General features: G+C 33.4%; 1 protein-coding gene across 1 annotated transcript in view; it reads right to left on the minus strand.

Annotated features, from left to right (window-relative positions):
• Window positions 1-18399, minus strand: part of MS3_00010756 (uncharacterized protein) — a 60305-nt gene that overhangs the window by 24347 nt on the left and 17559 nt on the right. The window contains exons 5-8 of the mRNA XM_051219152.1: window positions 9950-10448; window positions 9040-9121; window positions 6402-6549; window positions 1723-1984 (exon numbers count right to left, since the gene is read on the minus strand). Of these exons, the coding sequence (XP_051067536.1) occupies window positions 1723-1984; window positions 6402-6549; window positions 9040-9121; window positions 9950-10448 (991 nt within the window). The remainder of the gene's footprint in view (window positions 1-1722; window positions 1985-6401; window positions 6550-9039; window positions 9122-9949; window positions 10449-18399) is intronic.

Raw genomic sequence — 18399 nt, forward strand, 5'->3', positions numbered from 1 at the left:
AAATATAAGGAATGAGTGAGTGAAAACACTAGACCATATTTAGCGAAGATTATTTAAACGAGCTTTAGAAAACACAAATGGATGTGACTAAACACGTTTGTTTTCAACGCCAAGATATGTTTGTTTTAAAGCCTACTCCGTTTACTGGCGCACCTGAAAGGGCAATATAAAGTGATAAATAATTCCATTGAGTAAAAACAGTAAACCAAGAGAAGACAAAAGATAGAGCATTAAAAGGGTGATTTATTAATGTAATCCGTAAAAATCAAAAACTTGTAATTAATCTCGTCTTCTGAAAATCTAACCATTCAGTACTGAAATGTCAGTGCTGCTAATACATTTCACACCATTTAATTCCGTGCCGACGAGATATAAGAAAACGAGTTAGAATGTGGTTTGTCGTTCTAATTAAACTCTAATCAAATAATTTGTTATAGAAAGGACCTAATTCCCACTATGAAACATGGATACAAGCCTTTATTACTATTATCACAACTAGTACATTTGTCATCACACTACCAATCTGTACTCTTAACTTATTATGTTTATTTATGCAGTCTAATCCACTGTTAACACTGAGTCATGAACTGTCTTGATTGGTTTAATAATTTCATATATGCATATAAATATTACTGCATATTAGAGTGAAGTCTGATGAGGATCTGGTCGAAAGCAATATTGTTCGTTTATAAATGTTGTTCTAATTCATAATAAGCAATTGTATTCTCAGTATAATTGGTCCATCGTAACTTAGTTTAATATCTCAACATTTTTAGTCACCAAATGTATTCAATACCAAAGCAAATCATTTTAAAACGAACTGCTAGTTAATTTTTATTCGTTCCCCTTTCTTAGTACGAACACTTCCTGGTTTATTACATTTAGTCAGTTAATATACATCTCAATGGTAGTATTACGCTATAGTATTATATCAACTTTCAGGGCGCATCCTTGTATCGATTTCAATGAAACATGGGGAAGTTTGTATGATCCATTATTGAACTGCTTTTAATTGTTCACCACGGCTGAGGTCATTCACGTAGAAAAACAAATCACTCTCACAAGGAACATCTCTTCTCTTCATAAGATACCTTACTGTACTGTTAACCTCTTTTTCTTGAATTATTTTTTCCTATAAATATTGGTCTAGAATTGTCCCAAATACTATTGCGGTGTGGGCTACTGATGTCGACAGATATAAGTAGTACCACGAATCAAAAGTGAGATGTCTGAAAGGAGAAGGTTGGGAAGATCGAAGGAGAAAGAACGAGAACAAAGAATGATTGGTGTGGAAACGAAAGAACAATCAAGTCCGAGACAATTGATTAACATTTTGCAAATAAAGTAATTACTGTATGATTCTCAGATTTTATTAAGACGTTCTGTAATTTGTATTCAAATACATTTGGTTGTCCCGACTTGTGTTCTTATTCACTACACCATGACATACGTGAAGCATATTCGGGATCTCAGTAAACTGAAAAAATTATTTCGAATTACTGCATCCCAGTGAAATAATATACATCATTCAAGATTTAACTAATTAAATTATATAAACGAATCAAATATTTATCTAAAACCAGTTACGTAATTATAAACATAAGTAAACTTAAATTTTTTATGCAGCCTGATACACGAGCAGAATTCACAATATTTGTTAAGGAAATGATACAAGGTGAAATTCCAACATTGTTAGGATAATAAATGACAATAACATCTTACTTGCGAAAACAACTTTTGTATCACTATTAATCATTTCATCTGTACCAACAGAAGATAGGCCGGGTGATGAACCGCCAGCTGTTGTGGACTGTGGAAACGAGGATCTTGTGATTGGTGAGTTAGTTGTACAAATCGGCACTGAATTTAGTAAATTGTTTTCATGCAATATACTCCATTCTTGATACAGATTTTGATAATCCGGATTATTTCGATTTGCATGTGAAGTTTGCATAGATGCTACATTTGTAACTGATTCTAATTCCTTGAAGGTGAGAAAGTGATTTTTTCAATACAAGATAATTAGAGGTTTGTAGGTGAATAAAAAGAACTGTAAGTGCTTTATTATATATAACTTCTGATGATAATACTTAATAATTAAATATAAAAACGTTACATGAAACAATGAGGGATCATGTGTTGCTTACCCATAGTGGTTAAAACCAAAAGTTAAACATTCAGTATCGGTGGCTTAGTGGTTAACGTATTTGCCTTTTAATTAGCAAGTTGCATGTTTAAATTTCACCCAATCCACTCCGGTTTAAGTGCAGTCACACAACAAAATTGCGGGTTACATTTGAATATGAAAATTTGCACTTATTGCATGAGTAAGTCAGGAATGTAGACAGAAAAAAAAAGGTTATGAGCAACGAAAGGTCAATTCAAAAATACTTAGCTCATCTAAACTCTGACATGATTACAACCACCCACTGGTATAGCCCATTCAAATTCTGTCATTGTAAATTTTAATTAACTCATTCCCCTCGGTCTTCGTTAACAATTAAAATCCATACATTCCACGAAAAACTCCAAATGTAGGACATTATTTAATTCACAACATAAAAAACCAATGGATAGAGTTACACGTCATTTTTTCATTGTCCAGTGAATAAAATAACGTTTACTGTGTATAGTTTGCTTTAAACTCAAATACGTCGGATAAGAAAACAATAATAATAATTTATAAATATTTCTTCAGTATATACACTGAGCTCAACAACCATCATAGTATGAATGAAAACCAACTTCTACTTTCAATCACCAAGTTCCAAGTTAGAACCTTTCCCCAGCTATATCGGTTTGAGCAACCGGGTAGTATTATTAACCCTCTATTAAAACTAGAGTGTATCTCATACTCAAGTAGCTGATAAATGAGTTAGTTTATTTAATCATTATTTGACGTTAACAATGGTAATAATAATAATAATAACAAAATAAATGATCAACAAACGAAAAACAAAGAAGAATATTCGAAAAACGAAACTACGAGAAGACAAAGATATCAGAAGAGACAGCAAACAAAGAATAATGCGTAAATAGGATAGAATGTAAACAGCCTAAAAGTTAATAATCAATATAGTTTACAACACTATGTAACAATATTTAACATTATCGCAAGTAAATGATAATTCGTGAAAAAACCAATTATATATATGTATATATACCATAAAAATATGAGGGTATGTGAAATTAATGAATTGGTTATGAATTGTGCATGTAAATGTTCATAGTATCAATCTATCGCTAGTTACTCATGCTGATAACTCGAATTACATTAGACAAAGAAGCAGACAATCAGATAAGGTATTAAGATTAATATAATTCTATCAGCTAAAAATGATGAGTAGTATTGGGATTTCAATTTGCTAATCAAATATCAGTAATTTAACGGTTCGCAGTTGAGCTAGTACTAATGTTGTTATTAGAAAATTTCAATTAAGTTAATTTGTTAATAACACCTTATGTAATGAAAGATGGTGTACTGGTTACGTGATTTCAGTTCGTTCGCATTAAAATTCAGTTTGTTGGTAGATTATAATTTTGTTGGTGGTTACTGGCGATCGACGTGTTGCAGAGTGAGGAAAAAAAACGCAAAACAACATTTTCGTTAACTAATGTTGTGATCCAGTGATTGTATAGCTTATTGTTGTGGTATATCAGATTGCATTTAGGTTCTCTATGAATACAATTTATCGCGATTACGATCGTTTTTAATCACGTTCAGTTTCGGAAAAAACTGGATATTTTATTAGTGGCTCTATTCAGTATTATATTTTAGGTGTAATATAGAATTCTCAGCACAAATTATTTCAATAGGTTTCTTTATTTTTATTTCTTGGTCAATCCTTGTGATAAATATTGAGTGGTCACCATTTAGATGTTAGCAGTTCAGGACACGACATCTGAATAATGTATATTCTATTCGATACATATATTCAGCAACCACGATGTCTTTGATTGGGCTCTTTCGTAACTTGTACAGCGAAATGTCGTAAACTTTTCACAAACGCACCTGAATAGTCATGAGATTAATAGGCATAATGACGTGTTAAAACAAACGAGTAAAAAGATAACTCGTCGAAATATCCAGATAGCAGGAACAATTAGCCCAGATATTTAAGCAGGTCGCCTCTACCATATAAAATAATTCAATTACTTCCCTCCAGCAAGCGTAAATCAAAAGATCTGACGTCTAACATTTAGCCAAATGACTAGGATGAACAAAGAGTAGTATGAGATTACAAGCTATATAAATGAAATTATCATAACAATATGCACTAAATGAGTTATTAAAAAAATAACCAGTGACAAGTTTTAGAATAATTTGCCAGCAGCAAACAGTTTCGACTCCTGCATATGTACTGTGCGACGTTAAGGATGAAACAAACGGTTATTTTCACGTGGATTGCATACAGAAAAGTTTCCACATGCACAAATACATAGATACACATTTGATCTTACACCAACTCTCAAAATCCCTCAATGTAACACAGAAGCGCCTTGTGAATACTAGTTAATTGATTATCCTCATTGAATAGTCCATAAATTTCGAATGTGTAGAACTTAAAACAGTACGCCCATAAACCCCACTTACACTCACGTATTTGAAGCCATTCAGATCCTTCAATAATATAAATCTAGGAAATATCTCATTCAATAATACTGTCATTCGTACGCTAGTTTTCTAACTAGTTTACATTCACATCCAAAAATATACATTATTGTGTTTATTTTTTGAGTTTCACTTATCACATGAAAACCGGAGTTTCTATCAAACTAGTCAAACTAAATGAGATTGCAGTAAAGTTCCAACGTATAACGTCAAAACAATAAATAAATTGAATGCGTAAACCGATATGTTAAAATGATACAATAACTTCAGTGTAGTTAATACACTAATTTTGTGTGTGTATCACATGAATAAGACAATAATATCTTATTTTAAAGAGAGTAAGAATAAAGATTGATGCAGAATAATATGAATTCATTTTATTTCGTTAGGTTCTCATCAGCTGCTTACAACCTAAAATATTTGAAATTCAACGTTATTATAGATATTGACATACTTATACAACAGAGGGCGATGAATGATGAATATATGTAACATAATGTGGTAAAAATTTCGTTAGAGTTAATGAGGTCATAAAATTTTGTTTCGAATATATAGAGTTTGGGAGGGAAGGTTCCAGAAAATTGAAATAGTGATTAGAAATCATGGAATTAAAACACATTAGACGATTATGTAATGAAGTAACTGAAAATAGATTAATGTTAATAAAGAGAGATAGGAATTGAAATTGGTCAGTTATGAGTGATGTAATTATAAAATTCAGAAAGAGTTGAAATGACGCAATAAAAATAAATAAAATAAAAGGGGGTGGGGTGAATGTTACCAGGGCAAAGAAAGACTTATTACTGTTTCTTTTTGTATACAAAGATCTGGTTTTAAACGTTTGATTGCTATTGCTTCCGCGAATTTCAAAAGGTTTGAATTTGATTGTTTGTTGATCACCTTGAAGGACTTCAGTATATCGACTTCGTATCCTGTGTCAAGGAGATGTCTTGCGACAGCGCTGCTAAATGCTTTTAGTCCGTTTGATCTCAAACTGTTCGGAATATGTTCTTTGAATTGGACGTAGGCTCTCCTTTCTGTTCTACCAATGTAACTGCTTTGGCAGATACATGTAAATTTGTATACACAGATGGTGGTAACATGAAAGGGATACCTGTCGACCTTTGATTGTGTCAAAGAACATGTCGTTGTAAAAAAAAAAGCTTTAAAAAATAGACGATAAGCAGCCGTCCTTTTTTAGCACTAAACAGAGATTACAAACAAGCGATTGAATTCATTCAAATTCCCCTGTTGTATTCAGAAATACAATTTGTACTTACATTAAATATACCCTTGTAATATTGATTTGAAGTTTTCAATGCCAAGAGTTGGTGTTAATAAAGCTTTTCATTGTTTATTTGTTTTACAATTGTTACCATTTATTTATTTTGATATGTTTATCTTACAGATTAATATCTTTATAGGTTAACATGTGATTACATTATTGTTCGATATGGATTGTCTTGATACAACACAGTTCTAATTTCGTCTTCTCATTACACCACATAACACCACCTAAATTAATCAGAGACTTGTTTTACACATTAAGAGCCCACATCAACTGTGGTGCAGGCATATCCAACCGACGAGTCCCAAATAAGACGAAACGGGAGTCCTAGATTCCGCTGTTAGCCACATTCCATCTTTTCTTTATAAACAAAAACATTTTGAAACATACCAACGCAAAGTGATTGACGCAATAAAAATACCTTATTTTCTTATTATTGGAAAATAACTGTTTAATGAAGAAAGTGAAAATGTTAACTAAACAAACTACTTTAATGCTTACCTGAATACGTTTGACCAATTGTCCGATAACTTTTGCAGCTAAACTAGTTTCTCGTCGAACTTCCGGTATTTGTGCCAATTCCGAACGTAATAGACAAATAAATTCCACTGAATTCTTCAATATATTTCCTTTGTTCTTTTTACCATCACTTTAAACGAAAAACAAGCACATACAGGCATATATGCGTAAACAGATGATGCCAATTCATATATATGACAAGTATAAAGATTATATGATACTCCTGCATTTTAGTGATTTTCTGTAAGAGATGACCACCCGATAACACACACAATCACCTCATAAAATTTCAACTTAGTCCACTCAGATAAGTGACAACTTGGTCAATAGAATTAGATTAGCAATAAAGGGCAGGACACCCATAAATGACACTAGTCATTACTACTCAGACATCAATCAACTGTAGATAACTGTTCATGGCCAAAAAACATTCAAAGGAATTTATTAGGAGGGATATGGAATGACTATTTTGAAGCTACTAAACGGTAAAAGTTTGATTCTTATCAAACAAAGAATATTTAGTTAGTTTTAACGTTTAAATCTGCACATTGGTTTGAACGACAAACTTCTAGGAAATATTGACGACTGTTTGTATAATAGGAAGTGCGACATCTTATCAACCTACTATTATATGTAATGAGGTGTATATACATACTATGCGAAGATCGAGGATGATATTCACATTGAATTACATTGCAATTTGTGACTTAATAGTTTAGGGTTGATGTATTTATGGATCACTTTGGATTACCTAGGGTGAATCACTTTTTGCAATCTCGTCTAGATAAAAACAGAGGGACAGTTTAATTTGGCCAAATGATATTCGCCTATAGCCATTGACTATTAGTTTGAGCAGTACGGTAGCTAAACTACGATTTGAGATCATTTAAAAATGTGGAAAAACTGAAGTGAGTTCGGAATCTGGCGGAATAAATCTTAATATTCTTTAAAATAAAAATACGACATGAGTTCTTAAATAATTTTAAAACAAATGAGTACCTCTCAGATTTTGCACTTATCGTTGATATTCTTGAAATACTAGATGAATCAATAAGAAAGAGCAGGATAAGGATATTTCTGCACCTGAATTGTATGCAGAAGTAAGAATAGTATTTGAAATCAAACTCAACTGATTGCCTAGATAATATAAGAAACTTAACTACGCTTAATTTGAGACCTCATTGAAATCTATTTAGGAATGTATTTTCTACGCTTAAGTGTTCAAAACATTTCGAAGGCCCTAAAGTGTTCAAACAGGAGTTTAATTTACCGACTGGGTAATTTTCTTTTGATGTTAAGATAGCTAGACACAAGATTCATATGGAAGTAGTGGATCCTCAGGCTGACACTGGGTCAAATAGACGCTTCAAACATAGAACACTGGTGGAATTTTATTCGTTGTTGACAGAGGATATTCTTCATAATCGGAAAACCTTTTAGCGTAAAATGCCCATTTCGAGGCCTAACTAAATTTATGGACTAGAGTTGCTATGTATGAACTTTAATGATTAGAAATGAAGATTTAAACTAATGAATACATATTTATAGGCATTATAACAAGCAAAATGATTTGGGATTACAACAATTTGATGGATTTATCTTACTGAGGATAAGGTGACATTCATAGCGCTAATAATTGTATAAGTGTTAATTTTGTTAAAAGTGAATGACCCCTTAACAGAATCTCAATATACGTTTTCCTAAAATTTTGTGTGTGAGGCCTGATAGAGTATCTAGGGTTCATACACAGCTCATTTAAAGTTTCCCCACTATTTCATATATCATAATCTTTATTTATTTTTTAGACAGTTAATAGACAGTTCAGTTCATTAATTGCGTGTGGGCTGCGATACTGCCCGGGTGCCCAGACCGAAGCAGGTGGTTATCTTAGGGGGCCACACCCCGAGCCTTTGACCTAAAGGTCTAACCCACAAGGCAGTGGAGCATCGTAAGGAGATGCAGTCCCATGGTAGCCGGTGACCAACGATTGGTTCATACGCCATTTGTTCCCGCAGGATACTGGTGCCCATGTGCACCATTGATTTGGAATCCGGTTAAAGCGCCGGACATTCGCTTTTCGTCCTCTCATTTTCGTAAACAACACCCCCGCCACGAGAAGGCAGTGAGTAGGACTTCCCTGGCAGAGGCTGTATACCCGCGGCCCTGTGAGAGTATTTCAAGAGGGAGGGCGAACCCACCCCACTCTCGGCCATACCAGGGCATTTATTGTATCACGTTACCAACCATATGTGCGATACACTATGTTAAAATTATTTTCTTACTTCACTCCAATAATTACGTCTAGTTAGTTTTCTAGTTGGTGTACTCTGTTTACAGTATCTATCTCGATTTTGTTTTTAAAGATTTTATAGGTCGTTTAATGTGTTCTGTTTTCAGTTCCAATTTTATCAATATTAAGAGTGAAATACCAGTAGTTTGGTTGTAAAATAATGAAAATAGGTTAGAATAGGATTTCGCACAACTTAAAACGTTGGTAAATCTAACAAATTTGTGTAACGAAGTATAATAATAGTAATAAATAATCCGAAATAATAAAAGAAATAAGTATGAGTGGAAGTTTTGTAAAAAAAAAAAAAAAAAAAACGCTGAAATCCCATACCCATCTCTGAACATATCTTCAGGTAATAAACTTCCAAGTTCAGCAATTTGGCAGTTAATATAATCTCGTCGCTTACGTTCAACTAAGAGAGAGAGAGAGAGAGAAAATATATATAGTCTTTTAGGCTGAATTTAAAACATTCAAAGCGTATCCTTTCAAGTTACAATTACACATATATTTAAACTAACCATGAACGCTACTGGAGGTGTATAAAACTAACTTTATCAAGAGATCCTATCGAAGAGCAATTTTAAGATGACTTAATTTTCTAAAAAGAATTTCGTTGTAAATATAAAGATTCAACGAAAAGTTGGAAGATGGGGAAACTACAAAGTTGACAGGTACTTGAATAAGGCGCTACCACTAAGCAGAAATTGTTGTACAAACAGAAAAGATATTTGAATCTCAATTGTATTACCTGTGATTATTACAGTATGTATTACGCTTATGCAGCGACTGTTCACTTCAATGTGTATAGAAGACAATCAGTTGACAAAAGCATTGGTGGAACTTGATATAGATCTTGCAAAAATTAAGAATTTACTAACCGCGTATTTACATCATACAGTTAACAAATAATACATCTTTTTAACTGTGGGAAAAAAAGTAGGTTAGATATAATACCTATTAAAAGAAATTTAACTGCTTATAGTCTAAGAAATCTATATAAACGAGGTGTTACGAAAATGACGTTCTTGAAAAATAAAATAATTTCATGTGAGATTATTTCTGTGGAATATAAGTCGATGATAAAACTACTTAGACATTCATTCTGATTATTCCAGTGTGATGGTTTAAACGAATGATCGATTACTTTACCGAAAAAATCATAAACTCGATAAATCACATTTTCATATCGGAAAAAGCAACAACCAATGAGAAAATGGAAACAAAAACAAGTATTACTTACTTCGATTATGACTATCTTTTTTCGATCGATCTCTCATCCAAGCTACCCGCTGATCATCTATATTTCGACCACTAGTTGGTGAAGATATATTCCCAATACTTAGAGGACCATGACTTACCGGAAGACTAGTAGCTTCCGGTGTACTATTTAAACCACCCAATGGACTACTACCGCTCTCACTTAACACCGATTGAGCAGCTCTAGATCCTGACTGTAATGGACTAGTATTATTATCTGTTGTACATAAATCATCTGGTACAGTAGCTGGACATGATGACGATGCTGTCATACCAGTGTCATCTCGATTGACTTTAGTACTTTCTTTCATAAAAAAAGGATTCATATCTACAGGACTGGCTTGTACCAAGGGATCCAGCTTATTCCCTGTTTTTAGCATTGTTTTTGCTGTTGCTGACGATGTTGATGTAGTACGTTGTAAACGTTCGGAAGAATCCGGTGTTTGATGTGGAAAATCAATGGTGGAATCAGACACACCAACCTTTGTAAAACAAGCAGTTAACAAAGAGAAAATATGAAGATTTCGTCACCAACTATGGGAAGCACCCAATAGCGAAAACCACATATACATAAAAAGACAGATTAAATCATCGGGATAAGCCAACAACAGTTCTCTACCGCATTAATATAACTGACAAAACTGTCATTCTAAACGTTCAATCAACAATAATATAACATTGAAGTCCAATAAAATCAAACAATTTAGATTTGGCTTTTAATTAAAAAGCAACAATTTCAGCTGCATAAAAGAAAAATTGATAAATGATTTTTTCAAGTATACTTGTATGCTTTTGTTGAAATATTGCATTGTTTACCACTGTCGACAAACGTACACCCAATTGCACACACACACAAAATTAACTCTTATTATATTCTAGAAGCTTCAAAGAAAAGCGTTGTATGATTACTGTTTTTTTTGCGCGACTAGACGGAGAAAACGCTTCTTTTGTAGAAAAATTTAGAACAATGAAATAGTTCAATTCTACATTTAAATATACGGTTAGGTTAAACAAATATACATTACAAATACAAAGTATTTTTTTTCTTGCTTTTATGACCCAACTCAATGTTACTTTGCAATAAATAATAAGTCAAACATACATCATTTTTGTAAAATAAATCCATATCTATCACTAATACAAATAATTCATTACAATGCACGTTTAAGAATACCTAAACGGAGACAGAAAAACGTGCAGTTTTTTATTAAGAATAAGTTCAACCGCACACCATTTATCTGATAAGTATATAATTAAAAAGATACCTACTAATAAAAACCAAATTTTGATCACAGCTAACACTTGACTAATCAGAAAAGAGCTATGATTATAAGCATTAATTCGTCCAGTTAATTGAAGCACATTAAACTTATTATATTAAACAATGTTTTTTTTTATTTACATAATACTGTATATATATACACGCAGCTAGATACAATGATTGCAAGAGTTGTTCACTGTCCATCACAGTCAGTGAAACCAGCTGACGTTAACAGCAAGTAGCACTTACGCAGCCATTTCCGCTATACATATGGTAGGTGTTTCTTCTTTTTGGAAGATCTCGATAAAAATAACTTCAACCGTATGGTTTTGAGAACAATATTATTCTGTGTTTATATCAACAGGAAGGAGTAGAGCACAACTATCATGATAGATTAATAATTATTGTGTGATTTTCATTCACTTTTAATTCTCAAGTTATATATTACCACCATTGAATTAACTACTTCTATGAATCCGGTGTTTATCTTGCTGTGCTAATGCAGTATGGCAACTTGGACCGATGTATATATGTGCCTGGTCCTACGTTGTGGCTGACTGACTTAACGATTAACAAGTAATCGATGCTTCGTAGAACCTTTACTGAATATTAACGTACAGGAAGAATAATTATTATTTCCCTAGTACATAATCATGTACTCAGTCAGTTAACGAACAATTATGTTTGCTGCAATCTGTTAGATAAAAAAATGGGCATTAGATCCGTCGGTAAATATCAGTTTATTCGTCCTTAATTAGTTCAGAAGTTTATTATAATCACTGAAATCGCGATAACAAATACAAGACATAAAATATCAATATTTATTTCATTTGAGTTTGAGGTTGTTGAATAGAATGTACGTATAACACACCTTGATAGTGACAGACTTGTGTTTTAAAGCAAACGTTATAGTTAGTTGAAATATTAGTTTAAAATGATTTAAATGATTTAAAACATAATCAAATCATGATTCTTTAATATCTTTATTATGTATGTCAATTCCGACTATTATTATGGTACACAGATTAAGGCTAGAGGATTAACTACTAAGGGTAATAAACAAATCATACGGAAATATTACCTTCATGGGAAATAAGCATATATAAGGTTGGACGATGGATGTACTAAAATAATCGTGTTACAGTATAGTCATTTAATGTTTACGGTCCTTTTTTAATTTAGTCCGTCGCTAACTCACTTCAACTAGAGAACCATTAAAAGCCAAGGAGCATCAAGAATAGTTGTTTTGTCCCATTTTAGGACTTCGTAGTATACAAACATGGATACTCCGGGGATTGGACCCAGGGACTTCTAGATTCCCGGTGACTGCCTCATTCTTAAGCAACTGATTTGGAATCTAATAAGGATCATAATCCCAACTTCCCTTGATTCATGATGCGGTACGATCAGCAGTCCATGTTCTTGGCGATAACAATGAGGACTTTCTTCAAACTGAACTAAAATTTACTACAGCGCCCAACTAAAATTAATCGAATAAGTAAGCAATAAGATAACAAAACGATACACACATCAAAGTTAATTTTGTATCTATTCACTATCATCTATCGACAACATACAAACATTCTGTCAAGAGTAATTTTCTGCAGACTACAAATAAGTTATACTAATTTGATAAGTATTTTCAATAAGATTAACAAATAGATGCGTATGGTGACTACATTCCTATACTTCCAAGAAACCTTCCAGCTTTCACGAGGATAATTATATATACATATACGTATCACCACTGGCGTTGATTTACAAGGAAAGATAAAAAGGTATGCATCTAAACGTTATTTGTGCAGAAATATTGTTGTGAATTTTACCCGGCTGATTATCACATGATAAGGTCACCAATCAGAACACGACTCATACAATTTTAACACTGTGCCAAACCAATGACGTGTGGACCGGTACAAGCAGCTTAAAGTCCTTATTGGTCCCTGTCGTCTAGTCCTGCCTGTTAAGTCCAGCACGCCAATATCTGCCTCGACTATACGAATGATATATTTCAGACTTCTTCAGTTTATATACAATCACATCAGACCACGTTATGCCATAAAATAAAAAAGCAATTATGTACAAATTAACACCATCAATCATAAGACAATTTCATCCAGAACAATTTTGTGTCTGACAAAATGAAGCATTAAACATAGACATACAAATGTACCATATATATGTAGGAGAGAGAAAAAAAGAGGAAAGAAAGACTATACTCCATGAAGTTTCCAAGGGAAAATATAAAGAATTCTTTTTAATCACGAAAAAGATATATAGTTAGTGAAAAATAGCCCAAAGACAGCTAATAGTTTAGTTTGATGAACCATGAAATTTATTTCGTAATGAGACTAAGCTACATTTTTTATTAGTTGGCTTTATTCTATCTTGCAACTATTGGTAATTTAGTTGAATAAGTCTTATTCAGTTTAAAATGTTACAATTAAAATTATATAAAAATTAATCATTAATTAATAACTAACAAAAAAGTAAACTTGAGTAGTTTTCAGATAAAACACAGAATAGTGCTTTAATCAATGTGATTATTATTCATGAACTATTTCCAAAGTTCTTTCAACAATGATTCAGTTGGTCAAATATAAGCAACATAGAACCTGCTTCAAGTTGTCACACCAAATCAACATAGTCAGTCAGTCAGTAACAACGTAGAACTTCGTACGTACGTACATCAGTTCGAGTTGCCATACCACATTAGCACAGAGATGCAATGGTCGATTCAAATCCCGTAGTGGTAGAGGTAATAAGAGTATAAGCAGTAATCGGAAAGATTAGGGTTTAAAGATGTTATTTAAAGAGTATAATTCAATGAAATAAATTTGGGAAGAGAAAAATAGAGACAAGGAGGATTCAGGAGATCAGAATTTGGGAAAACACAAAGAGTGGATGCACCTGCGCCATTGCGAACGATTTTGAGCCATGTCATTCAAGGTCTCTAACCACCGGTTGCTATCATCTCGCGGTCCCCAACCAGGTAGTCTACACCTACCAACATGGCTCAGTCTACTTGTCAGTGACGTCATGGACTTGTGCCATAGTGCGAAGAAATTATTGAAACAAATGATAGGATAGTAGAAGTAGTAACACTATAAGTAATAGTAGAAACGATTAGTCATAAACAGTGAGATTTGAGAATTAATCCACTGAACAGAGAGTTTGAAACAATAATGGGATTCAAGACATAAAAGCGAATAAAAAGTGAAAAATATTCGACCAAGGCACTAATGACTATGAGTTGTTGATCAAAAAATAATTAATTAACTAAAGGTATCAAAGAAAAGCAAGAATGAGACAAAACATTTGACCATTGCATTAATGAAACCAGACCAATTCTATAAAAAATGTAAATGAAACGAAGAAGTTATAAAACAGCCTGAATTCAAATACTTAAATGATCTGTGATTGTATATCGGAAACAGTCGATGGAAACAAACGAGAATAAATCAGGGGATACACCTTTGTGTTTATGATATTGATTTCCAGCTCTATGATACATAATTAGATATATGATTTACCGGTTTACATCATTTTTGCGAAGAAAAATCCGAGTAAACGATAGATCAACACAACATAAATCTTTAGTAAATTCATGTGATGGAAATAGATTTTAACTGGTACAAGGAAAACTAAGATTGCCTTAATCATAATTCTTATTTGTTTATTTTCTTACTTGCTTTTTGTAAACTTTTATTTTATTTCTTTCTGTTGGCCGTTATTCAGCTCTGCATAAAAAAGTTGTTGATATTATTATTGTTGTCTTTTTTCAACTTAAAATGAGATACAATTTAAACCGATATTAAATTGTACCGAATAATATAATCTGTATTGTCTATTCAGTCATATGCATGTATAACAAATAGGACAAATTACTGCAAAATTAACGAGGCCATAAGATTTTACCAGACAATTACGTCATTTAAGTAAACATAAATAAACTACGTTCTTTCGATTTGATTATATCTCTTCAAATTAGAGTACTTTACTTGCATCCATGGAACAATTAGTAACAGTTTCTGAAAAAAGTAGCTTGTTTAGATTCTTGGTCTAGGAACTAATAAGTTTACACTTTAGTGATGGGGAGCAGGATACTTATTAACCGTGAATAATTTATAGACTTTTTTACTATTAATGATATTGTATGTACACAGAATGTAGAAGATAAGATGAGAGTCCAATTGTTCAGATAATCATGTAAAATCGTTTATATAGTTTATCATATAACAAAAGAAAATGTATACCTATCACTACATAATAAGCTAAATGATAAGAGTATACTAAATGTGGTTGTAGGATTTAATTTTATATAGACACAAGAATTAAAGCTTAGTAGACCGTAGTGACGGTTCAGAGACTATGTTTAAACTGTAATTAGAACACGTATAACGTACATTAAATGAACAGATACCTATAATTCAAATTACTTTTGTTTTTCAAACCTAGAAGACTTAATATCACCGAAGACAGTGACAAAACATCTTTTTGATATGACGGTGTCACATAAATACTCAGTAATCCATTCTAAGTTAAAACTAGTGCCAGACAAGGCAGCCTAGACTCGCCTTTACTTGTTCTTGTGATGGTTGATTGGATTACGAAGAATACGAATATAGTCGACGCCTTGGACACAGTTGGATGACCTAAATGTGCTATCGCATACACGGCAGTATATAAAGATGTCAAAACAAAGGTAACAGTTATACAACTGGAATTCAAAAGAACTTACACCGAAAACCAGTCAGAACTTTCAGCGCTAACCTTAAAAGAGTCCTATTGTACTTACATACTTACGCCGGTTAACCCTCATGGAGAAGGATAGACCATCCACTAGCAGTCTCCATGCAACTCTGTGCTGGGCAATCCTTTCCAGTTGTTATCCATCATTTTCATGTCTGCTTCGAATTCCCCGCATAGTGTGTTCTTTGGTCTTTTTGTTTTCAGTTTCGGTTCAGAATTCCAAGTTAGTCCTTACCTCGTGATTCAGTTTGATGATTTGTCTAATGTGTGTCCTATCCACTTCCATCGTCATTTCCTAATTTCCTCCTCAGCTGGAAACTGGCTTGTTCTCTCTCACTGTAGGTTGCTGCTGATGGTATCCGACCAACGGACACTGAGTATCTTATGTAGACAATTGTTTATAAATACTTGTGCCTTTTTGATGATGGTTGTAGTAGTTCTTTACGTTTCAGCTCCGTACAGTAGAACTGTTTTGACGTTCGTATTGAGAATTCTGACTTTGATATTGGTTGAGAGTTGTTTTGAGTTCCATATGTACTTCAACTGTAGGAACCCGGCCTTGGATTTGCCAATCCTTGCCTTTACGTCTGTATCAGATCCACCGTGTTCATCGATGATTCTACATTTTCAAAAGCTTCTCTATCAAGTGTGATTGGGTTGGTGTTCTCTGTGTTATATTTGATGATCTTGCTCCTTCCTTGTGTATGTTGAGGTCTATTAATGCACCTACATTTGTTCGTATGTATAGGATAGAAGGGCTAGGTCATCTGCGAGGTCTAAATCGTCTAGTCGCATCCAAGCTGTTGATTATGTTCCGTGCTTCCCCTCAGGTGTGGAGGTCTCCACAATCCAGTCAACCACTAAAAGAAAGAGAAAGGAGGAGGGTAATTAGCCTTGTCTGACTCCGGTCCTCACTTGAGATACATCTGTCAGCAGTCCTTCACAAACCACTTTGTGGTGTAGTCCGTCGTACGAGTTCCGGATGATGTTGACAAATTTCTAAATTACACCATAGTGTCGAAGGTTTCATAAAGTTCTTACATCCATGCTGTCAAATGCTATTGTATGAAGCTGAAAACTGCCAGAACCATCAAAAAGGTATGGGTATTTGTAGATGACTTCCTATGCAAGATATTCCAGATTCACTGGTCAGTGAACATCAGCAATAGCATAGTCTGGGAGAGAAAAAATCATTTGCTACTTGAGAACATTAAGAGAAGCTGAGGGTGGATAGGACGCACGTTACGGAAAATATCACACTACATCATAAAGCAAGCTTTAACTTAGAATCCTCAGGGCAAAAGGAATAGAAACAGACCAAAGAATACATGGTGCTGGGAATGGGAATCAGACATTAAGACCATGAATACCGCTTGAAGACAGCTGGGAAGAGAAGCTCAGAACAGATTTGCTTGAAGATCTCGGGTCGATGGCGTATACTTCAAAAGGAGTAACAAGCATCAGCAATTAATTACGCAAACCTTGTCACTATGTCCCATCTAATATTATGCTTAGTGGATGAATTAAAGATAATTGACACGTTCGGAACATAAAGCAATTAGTCCCTTTTATAGATTTCGATAGAGCAATGAGAAGACGGAGTTGATCTGAAAAATGTGATGTATTTGCACCATAAATTTCGAACAATCTGGTCACATATATACTTGTCAGGACATTTTATATGAAAAATAATAAAGGTCAATTATATAAAAGTTCGAGTAAAATAGTAGAAAAAAGGGGGGAAGTATTTTTACATCGTACAGAAAGAATAAGAAATTGTCGCATTATCCTAGGCCATAAAATGACTTAAGGATTACCAGGGTAAAATCAAGGTTACGACAAATTGTGTTTTGTACACATGAGGGGGGTTTAAATTTACGAATAGCCAAGGCTTTAATAAACCTGAGAATTCGGCCTTGACAATTTCTATACAACGTTTTAAAAGCTGTATTAATGTCAATTTTGTGCCCTGTTTCAATCTTATGTTTCGTTATCGATGAACATGGTTTTCTACCTCCCACGTTGATCGGATAAATTGACACTAATTGGTTATGAAGCCATCTAGGCACATGTTTAATGACTGCATTGTTCAATTACTAGCCATATGCATGTGTGTCCACACAAACATGTAAATTGGTAAATACAGTGGGATGTAACGTAATCATTTATGTATTGTCTAGGTCTATTTGAAATCATGGGCTTAGACTTTTCAATCACAATCAAATTAGCAGCATAATAGGTTTTCTCAATGGCTGCTTTCAATAACTGTCCTAAAACCATACTATTGAATTCACCTCTATATGGTAGACAGATACAAACATTTTTCTTTCGAACCGCATAAACGAGAGGTCTTGACGTTAACTGACTTTTGCACCTATTAATAAACATTAGTGGATAACCATTTGCTATTTAATGTATCA

Source organism: Schistosoma haematobium, chromosome 2 (assembly GCF_000699445.3).
Source record: "Schistosoma haematobium chromosome 2, whole genome shotgun sequence".
Lineage (NCBI taxonomy): Eukaryota > Metazoa > Platyhelminthes > Trematoda > Strigeidida > Schistosomatidae > Schistosoma > Schistosoma haematobium.